The 10327-nt window shown below is 39.1% G+C and overlaps 1 protein-coding gene across 1 annotated transcript in view; it reads right to left on the reverse strand.

Moving 5' to 3' along the window:
* The window catches only part of Dcaf10 (DDB1 and CUL4 associated factor 10), a 50261-nt gene extending 40617 nt beyond the window's left edge, over nt 1-9644 (reverse strand). The window contains exon 1 of the mRNA XM_047524269.1: nt 9019-9644. Coding sequence (XP_047380225.1) covers nt 9019-9569 — 551 coding nt within the window. The 5' untranslated portion in view covers nt 9570-9644. The remainder of the gene's footprint in view (nt 1-9018) is intronic.
* Nucleotides 9645-10327: the final 683 nt, after the last annotated feature.

Here is a 10327-nt window from a genome sequence, read left to right on the forward strand (position 1 = left end):
CTGATTTTTAGTTTTCCTTCTAATATGCATTTATGACTATATGGCTTTAGCTACAATTGTACAACTCTGATATATAGTATTTTCATCATTCAGTTTTATATTTTATAACTTATACCATTATTTCTTTGAGCCACAGGTTATTTAAAAGAGTATTTTTTCAAAAATGAGTTTCCTAGTTATTTATTTCTAGTTTAATCATATTCTCATTGAGAATATACTCGTCAATCTCAGTCCTTGGAAATTACATGAGATTTGTTTTTTGTGTTGCCTGATATTAAAATAGCATATCATCTTTCATTTTGCTAAATCTAGCAATGGTACGCCTTGACATCCTTTTACTTTAAAAGCTTCTGCATTCTTATATTTCAGGTGTATTTTCTGTAAGAAGTTTTTAAAAAAAAATCTAACCAGGGCTGGGGATGCAGTTCAGTGTAGAGTACTTGGCTAGCATGTGTGAGGCCATAGCTGTAATCCTTAGCACTGCAAAATAAGTAATTTAAAAAAATCTAACCAACAATCTTTGTCTTAATTGATTTACATTTAACGTAATTACTAGCAATCTTTGAGTTTGAATCTATCATCTTGGTTTTTGCTTTCCATTTGTTTTGTTCTAGGTCCTATTTCATCTTTCCTGCTTTTAAAATTTATTTTTACTCTTCATATCTCACCCTGTGGTAGAGTGCTCACATGTGTGAGGCCCTAGGTTCAATCCTCAGCACCACATAAAAATAAAATAAAGGTATTGTGTCCACCTACAACTAAAAAATATGTACATTTTTTAAAAACTGAAGTATCCTGGATGATATAAGAATTTTGGTACATTTCTTTTATCTCATCCTAGTTTTTAACTTTTGATATATATATTAATTATACATAAATTTCATGCCCCACTGAAAATTCTTGTTTTAAAAGTTAATAATAAATAATATTCATTATATATGTTCTTTTCATTCCTTCCTGCACTCTGGATCCTCTGAGACAATTTTTCTTCTAAAGAATATTGTTATTTGTTTCAGTGTAGGTTTAATAATGATGAATTCTCTTAACATTTGTCTGTAAATTGTCTCATTTTTATTTTTTTAAAAAATGTTATTATTTTGCAATACTGGGGACTGAACCCTGAGTCTCGCACATGCTAGCCAAACACTCTACCACGTAGCTACATTCTCAGGTTACCTCCTACTACCACCCTTTTGAGACAAGTTCTCACAAGGTTGCTTAGGCTAGCCTCGAACTTGCAATCCTTCTGCCTCAGACTCTTTATTTTTATTCTTGATGGATTTGGATCTAAAATCCTAGGCAGGCAATTATTTTTTTATTAGTACTTTGAAGATATAGTATCTATGGTCTCCTGACTTCCATTGTTTCTGCTGTGATTTCAGCTCTTTTTAGTACCTCCTTTGAAAATAATCCACCTCTTTCCTCTAGCTGTTTTAAGATTTTTCTTTTTGTCTTTGTGTCCATGTTTTATTCTGTTTATAGCAGCTTTATTTTATACTGAAGTATGATTTCCTTTGTCTTTCTCTTGCTTAGGATTTGTGGCTCTTCTTGACTCTATGACTTTTGTCAATTTAAAAATCTTTCAGTCATCATCTCTTCAACTATTGCTTACATATTCTTTTTTTTTTTTTCTTCTGAAACTCCATTTACCTTATTTTTTTTTGGAGGTACTGGGGATTGAACCCAGAGATGCTCTAACCCCAGGGTATATTCTCAGCCCTTATTATTTTTTGAGTCAGGGTCTCACTAAATTGCTCAGGTTGGCCTTGAATTTTCTGATCCTCCTGTCTTGGCCTCCCAAGTAGTTGGGATTACAAGTGTTTGCCACTGGGCCTGGCTAAGGTATGCTACTTACCAATCTTACTATTTGTGGTCTTCTAAGTGAAAATTTTGTCCATATTCTTGGTGTGTTTGAAAAAAACAAGCAGACAGCTGCCACACATAGTTAAATGTGTATTCAAAATGGTTAAATAATCAATGATTACATATGAATAAAATAGCTTATTTTCTAAATAAACCTAGGCAGATTATAAAAGTACTCATACCAAGTAATATCAGTTGTAGTTCAAATTGTTCATCAGATTATTCCAGTAATTTCCAATCATTTATTAATTCTGGAAACTATAGCCATTATCTTTTATTTGCCCTAGATACCCTTTTCTGAACGATGAATACGAAACTGGATAAAGCTCTTCTAAGAATTTACACATTAAATTGACAGTCATGAAAAAACCTATTGTCTTGATAAGTACAAAATTCACTTTTAACACAACAGTAGCACACAACTATAATATCAGCTACTCAGGAGACTGAGGCAGGAGGATTGCCAGTCTCACCAACCCTGTTTCAAAATAAAATAAAAAGGGCTGGGAATGTAGCTTCATGGTAGAGGGTCCCTGGGTTAAAAAACAAACAAATGAACAACAAAAAAAAAATCAACAGAAAATTTTATTGGGGCTAAATCCTTTTTTTTAGTTTTTGTTGCACTAAAAGTAAATACATTAAATTTGTTTAACTCTTCAATATTTTCTATTAATTTTACATATTTGATATTATTTAACTGTAGTAACAAGTCACAAAAATAGACATATCATTTAATTATATCAAACTAATCTCTTATCCCAGATAAGATGTAATGTAGTACAGCAGTTTACAGCACAAACCAAGATATAAATCCTTTGTATTTAATGACCTTTCTGTATTGGAACCATCAAATGCAACTATACTGAGGGGAAAAAAATTATTTTTGTGATCATTTTCATTGGTAAAATGAGTGTTATTAATGCTTATGGAGAGTGTGGAATCAGTGGGTTTTGGCAAACTTATCCCACTAAATAATGGTAACAATAAACAAGAATGATAAATATTAGGGATTTGTAGTCCAGGAATCATTCATCCATAAACCATTTCCATAGGCCTCATTCATCTGCTGTAGATTCTATTCTGCCAAGGTAGTGTACCATGCACCTGTAGTAGTACAATTACTCTTATCTGATTACTTCTTGTGTCTTTCTGGATCTCCCCAGAAGCTGCAGTTCCCACAAATGACTACAGGACAATTATAGGGTGAATGCCTAAGTAGACAGAACCACCTTCAGGGAAGCCAGATGATCACTAGCATTTGTGCAAGTATTTGCTGTGTGAAGGGAAGGTGCGAGGCAGGAGTGAGGAACAGAACAGATGCCAGCCTGTAGTTCTCTAATGAGATGGTTATTGATAGCCCCTTGCTAGGCCAGCTCTTAACTCTGTAACTGCCATATAATGGGTTACTGCTAAAGAATTAGGATGAGACTTACGTGACTCTGGACAATAACTATTCAACTACTATGGATATATATCAATATTTTAACAACTGGCTGGGCACAGTGGCACACATCTACAATTCCAGCTACTTCAGAGGTTGAAGCATTAGGATCTCAAATTAAAGGCCAGCCTGAGAAACTTAGCAAGACCCTGTCTCAGAAAAGAGTGCTGGGGATGACTCAGTGTTAGAGCAATCCCCAGTAAAGCAAAACAAGACACACACACACACACACACACAAAAAAAAAAAAAAAACAAAAACAAAAAACAAACTTGGTACAGTGGAATCACTGTTTATCAGCTTGAAATCAGGCCTGACTGAATCCAGCATTCTATATATACCCTTGAAAGCAATATTTTAAGTGACACTGTTCACATCTTATGTATTCTTGTGTTTGTTTGACTAATTGAGACACACTAAACTCAGTTAAATCTTCTTCTATGATAGGACAGTATATTAAAATCTTCTGATGATAAATTTGCCTGTTTTCTCCTTGAAGTTATCAAATCTTGATGTTTCTATTATATTTAAAATACAGGACTCATTCAAGTCCAGGTTCATTTAAATCCATAAGCAAATGCAAATACCCATTCAAGCTTCCAGGAGAACTTTTTAAGATTAATAATTCAATCTCTAGTAACTTTTTTGCCATGAAACCTATTTTATTCTGATATTTTTTATTTTTAGTTGTCAGTGGACATTTATTTTTATTTATTTATCTATTTATATGTGGTGCTGAGAATGAACTCAGTGCCTCACACATGCTAGGTAAAAGCTCTACCACTGAGGCACAACCACAGTCCCTCTGATATTAATATAATTTACCAGTTTCCTTTAGAATGTGTTTGCTATATCTTTCTATATCCATTAACATTTTCCTCTATAATAGTCATTTTTTTTGAGACAGGATCTTGTTGTCTTGCCCAGGCTAGTCTCAACACTGGGCTCAAGTGATCCTCCCACTCCAGCCTCCTGAGAAGTCAGGAAGATAGAGGCATGCCTTATCTAACTAATCTTTGTGGGGTTTGTTTGTTTTGTGGTGTTGGGGACTGAACCCAGGGCCTTGTGCATGCCAGGCAAACAACTCTACTAACTGAGCTATATCCCCAGCCCTAATCTTTGTTTTTAAGTTAGAGTTTGTGTTATGTGGTACCAGAAATGGAACCAAGGGACACTCAACCACTGAGCTGTATTCTAATCCTATTTTTCTTTCTTTCTTTTCTTTTTTCGAGATGGTCTTGCTAAGTTGCTGAGGATGGCCTGGAACTTAGATCGTCCTGCCTTGGTCTTCCCAGTCACTGGGATTAGACACGTACCATCACCTTTGTTTATCTATTGTAACTAGTAATATTGGGATTTTTTTTTTTTTTTTAACTATTCTCTGTGCTTTTCTTTTCTTTTTTCTTTTCTTTTAATGTCTTGCCTTCCCCCATCTCTTTCCCTTTCTTATTTTCTTTTGGAACTTTTTTCCTTATCATATTCGTTTTCCTCTACTAATCTAGAAATTATATATTCTTTCTTTTGGGTCCTTGAAATTTTTAATATGATTATTTACTAAAGTCTAAAGTTCATATTATATATATATATATACATGTTACATATATGATTTATACAATATTAATATGTAACTTTATATAAAATTCCTCAAAGAACGTAAGTAACTTACAATATTCCCTCATAATGTACAGGCCATTGTTATATATTTTAGCTCCAGCTTTGTGAATCTCAAAGTACTTATTGAACTCAGTTTTACATAAATATTTAACACTTTCTCTGCTCTTCATTCCTTCTGGCATCTCAGACTTTCCATTTGAAAACACTTCCCTTCTCTCCGAACTTAGAATTCCTTTATTGAAGGTCTGCTGGCAAACTCACTCAGTTTTGCTTGTCTGTATGTATTTCATCCTTGTTCTTGTTAAGCACAAAAATCTGTTTTTACTGGGTATAAAAATCTAGACTGCAAAGTTTTTCTCAGCATACCAAAATAATTATCACTGGCTTTTTTGTGTGTGTCATATTATTATTGAAGACTAATTAGCTGTGCTTCTCATATTTCCTTGAAGGTTTTTTTCTCTATCTTTTAAGATTTTACACAGTTGGACATGGTGGTGCATTCCTGTAATCTCAGTGACTGAGGAGGTTGAGGCAGGAGGATCACAAGTTCAAGGCCATCAACTCAGTGAGACCATGTTTCAAAATAAAAAAGGGGTGGGGGGCACAGCTCAGTGGGAGAGTTCCCTGGGTCTGATCCCTAATATGAAAGAAAGGAAAGAAAGAAAGAAAAGATTTTATATTCACTTTCCTGAAGTTTCACTATAAGGTGTCTAGAGAGGATTTCTCTTTTTTTTGGTAGTGGGGATTGAATCCAGAGGCACTTAACCACTGAGCCACATCCCCAGCCCATTTTTTTATACTTTATTTAGAGACAGGGTCTCTCACTGAGTTGCTTAGGGCCTCTCTAAGCTGCTGAGGCTAGCTTTGAACTTGTGATCCTCCAGCCTCAGTCTTCCCAGCTGATGGATTATAGGCATGCACCACTGTGCCTGGCTCTAGGGTGATTTCTGCTTGGGTTAGCTGGGCTTCTTAAATCATAGCTTGGTGCCTTTCTTCAATTCTGCCTTTCTTCAAATAGCTGCCCCCCTCCATATACCTCATTTTCTTTAGGAACTAAGTAAATGTATAGCCTTTTCTCTGCATTCTCCATGTTACTAAACTTCCTTCATATTTTTAATCACTGAATTTCTCTTGTCTACACTGAAGATATTTCATTTCTATTTTCTAATATACTAAATTCTCTGTGTCTAATGTGTTCTAATAAAGGATAGCTTGTGAAAATCTCACATACTATTATCTAATTAAATAAAACATTATGAAATCTGCTTTTCAAAATGTCACCTTAGGAGTTATACTTATTTTGACAATTCTGCTGTCACTTAAACCTTTTTTGAAATTCTTTGGAAATTACCTTCTAGTCCATATATCCTTTCTTTTTTAGTAACAAATTCCTTTTAGTCTGGTCTCCATTAAATTGATAAACTTGATTCTTACATTCTATGTCATTTTTCCTCCTCTATATTAAAAAGTCCTTGTAAATGGAGGTGGCTATCCTACTTGGTAAAATGATTTATAAGTTTGAAAGATATGAGAAATCATCTTTCCTACTACAGATATGTCACCGTCTATAAAATTACTTCAGCTCCTACACAAACGTTGGACATACTAGTATATGAAGTAGGAATACTAAGAAATTAAAACAGTGAACTATTTTCACCTGGACAAAGACAAAGAAGAATGGCAACAGCAGGGCTGGCAAGGGTATTCCTGGCACTTGCATATGTGTTTGATAGGACTGAGAATTGGTCCTTTCTTCAGAAAACAATTTAACAATGTTTCAAACTTCTTATAACCTTTGACTCATTCCAGGGATTTAGCCTAAGGACATAAATCTAAATTATTTGTTCACAGGTTTTATTTTAACTAATGAAAAATTTTAAGTAATGTAGAAATATTAATGTGTTCACAATAAGTTTTAAGAAAAAAGTAAGCTACAAAATAGTATGCTTATGTTTATATTAAAATAAATACACAAAGAAAAAATTTCCTTGAAATCTCTAGGATCATAAATGATATTACCTCATTTATTGCCTAAGCTTTCCGCAACAGATTGTGCAATTAAAAATGACTGAATTATTTTATCAAAGTTCTTAACCAGATTAAAAAAATTTTTAGACCTTTATTATTTATTTTTATGTGGTGCTAGGGATTGAACCCAGTGCCTCACACACACTAGGCAAGTGGTCTACCACTGAGCCACAACCCCAGCCCCACTAACCAGATTTAAAAAATTCTCTGGGAGGAATGGAATATGGCTCAGTGGTAGAGCACTTACCTTGGGTGCACAAGGCCCTGGGTTTGATTTCTAGCACCACAAAATGAATGAATGAATATATAAATGTATGTATGTATGTTGTATGTCTCTGGGAAAATGCAGTCTGTATTTAAGTAAGAACTCTGAATAATACATCCTTCATCCTATTATCCCTGGTAACTTAAATCCAATCTTCATAATTCATTGTACCACTGCCTCCCCTTGAAATTTTACCTACAAAAAAAAAAAAAAACAGAAATAGCTACTTCTCAAAGTCCTAAAAGTATAGGGAGGAGGTTGAGAGGAGAGGTTCCAGGATACAAGAGAAAAACAATGTTGACAAGGAAGAGACCCCCAGTATTGAGGGAATAGGTTAAGAATAGAGCTTGCAGGAAGAAGAGTGTCCATAAATAAGCTTCAGAAAGTTTCTTCTCTCACCAGTATTCTCTCTTCCTCAGGCACACATCCATTGCTATAAGCTTTGCCCAACTGCTCTAAGGAGAAAAATCCAGAGATCCTAGCACCAGGTGTGATCAGGTCACAGCATCTGCATGAATGAAGTGGAACAGGACTTACCTGCTCCGAGTAATTCCTGATTCTGTTCCTCTGTTTCTTCCTTAGGATACTGAGGGTTTTTCTTCAGAAAAAAAATTTTGCTTCGTTTCTCAGCTTTTCTAACATGACATACTGCCTCTCTCCTACCATAGAACCTTTGACATACCAGTTTTCATCTGAAATACTTCTACTCTCTCTCCAACCCCATCTTGACTTAGATATTTACTCCTACCAATTTTTCTGATCTTGGTTCACGTGTCAACTTTCTCTGGGAAACCTCACACACCCTAGTTCACAACTGATTCCTTCCAGCCTTTATTGAAATTTGTATGCATACATGATGCATTACCTGTATAGTTATCTAACATCGAGTTGAACTGATAAGTTCCAGGTTCAATGAAAGCAGTGCCATTAACTAGTTTTGCTCACCACTGTTACTTCTGTATTTAGAACATAACAAGTGCTCAAGCAGCATTTGTTAAATGAGGAAATGAATGAATGAACAACTAAAATAACTAGTAACCCAGAGACCTTGAAGTGGTAAGAATTATATTAACTACATATTATTATACATGGTGGAACTTTGTACAAATTCTTCCTTTCTTTGCTGTTAAACTTGCGAACTCACAAGACATACTTTTAAATATATACAGGATATTATTTTTAAAATTCCCACAGCCCAAAGTAAACCAAGACCAGATATCAAATATCTAATTAGTCAAGAAGAAGGCTGGATTCCCTTAATAGAAATAGGTAGTCTAGCCTGGGAACTTCACAAATGGCCTAAATCATGAGAGCTGCCTCTCAGTGGCTTAGTATTTCTGGAGCAAAAGAATGCACACTTGTCTCTTTCTGGCTGGTTCAGGCACAGGGTACATAGATTCTGCTGGCTTCCTACCCTTGGCACAAGTTTAGGTGAGAGAAACAGCAAACCTAGGATGACAGCGGAAGAATGGGTATTTATCGTGTATTTACTGAGCACCTATGGTGTACCAGAAAGCCCTAGTTCTGGGCCCACTCCGATTGATAGACCTGCTGTTGTGGCTCTGGGCATTTCTCTTTCAGTCTCCCGAGTCCTGAAGGAAAGCATCTCAGGCCTGCCTACCTCAAAAGGTCAGGATGGGGGTTCCATAACGACAACGCCCTTCTTAAAGTACCAGGGGCAGGAAAGCCAAAGGCCGAAAAAGGCCTCGAAAAGCCCGGCCCAGACCGAGCGAGCGAGCTCTGGACGGCTGTGCATCCGGAGCAGAGCTGGCGAAGGTGGGGACCCACCCTCCGAGGGGCCGTGCTTACCCGTCGGGCGAGTACTCGAGGTTGAAGACCGCACCGTGGGTGCGGGTGCTGAGGTACACCGAGTCCGCGGGGTGGATGGAACCATAGAGGTTAGTCATGGTGCGGAAATTGTCCCGCGCCGGGTCCACAAACAGCCCGCGGCCCAGGCTGCGTTCTCTCAGCCACCCGAACAGTCTGGCGCCAGGGCCACCCAGGCCCGCGCTGAGGCCCTGCCGACCCCGGCTCCCGGCCCTGCAGTCCGGCCCGGGCCGCCGACGCGGCGGGGAGGGAGGTGACGGCTCTCCCTGGGCAGAGGCTGCAGACGACTCCACAGCTCCGGGCGGCGCTAGCTCTCCCGCACGCGCAGCCGGGGGCAAAGCTGGAGCGCCAGGGCGGCGAGGGCTCCGGGCGGCCGGCGGGGGAGGGGCCGCGTCAGCCACGGGCTGCGCAGGCACCGGCAGGGCAGCGGGAGAGGGCGGCCTGGCGGCTGCCGCCTGTTCCCCATGCGGCGCCGGCTCCTCAGCCCCGGCGGCCACGTCCCCGCCGGGGCTCCGGGGCCCAAAGGGAAACATAACCAATACCCCCGCCCCCAGCTCCCAGCCGCTGTCCCGCCGGCCGACACCTCGGCGCTCCAGCTCCAGTCGACACTTCCGGGTGCAGCGGCCTAAACCCGCCGGCTGGGAAACCTCCTCCACCGCTCGGTTGCCCTCCACCGGGGACTAGGAAAGCGAGGACACTGCAGCGTTGCAGACTTTACAACCCCGAAGGACAGCAGTCCAGAACGGCTAGCTGTTTGTGTGAGTGACTGAGGATGCCAGGGACCGGGTGGGTACTGACTGAGGCTGGAAGTGGGTCTATAGCTGTCAGTGAGCGGTGGCTGTGTTACTGTTGTCCCCACTGTACACTGACATGAGGGAGGGGTGGATTACCGTATTAAGTGCAGGTCACTTATAGTAAGCGGCATGGCATACTGCCTGCTCAGCTTTTAAGTACAAGGACTCAGTTTAATAACTTTTGCACTAACAAGTCCTGTCTGCGTGGTGCCTACAATTGTGGACTGTTGATGCCCTGAATCTCTTCCCACTTGCCATTTATTGTCCAGTAGACCAAGTCTTTATCAATGCTCCTCCCTACAGGAAGGGGCACATGTCCAGCCAGGAGTGACTGAGGGGCGCTGGTGATCTGAATCAAACCTCACAAGCAACAAAGCCCAGGGTCAGTCCTTCTTGTACTGCATCTGCCAGGTCATGGAACCAGGATGGAGGTGAGGCCTTCATCACTGTTGCTGAGGATAATACATAGAACTTGCTAGCAGAAAAGGGTTAACAGG

This window comes from Sciurus carolinensis, chromosome 14 (assembly GCF_902686445.1).
Source record: "Sciurus carolinensis chromosome 14, mSciCar1.2, whole genome shotgun sequence".
In the NCBI taxonomy this organism is placed as follows: domain Eukaryota; kingdom Metazoa; phylum Chordata; class Mammalia; order Rodentia; family Sciuridae; genus Sciurus; species Sciurus carolinensis.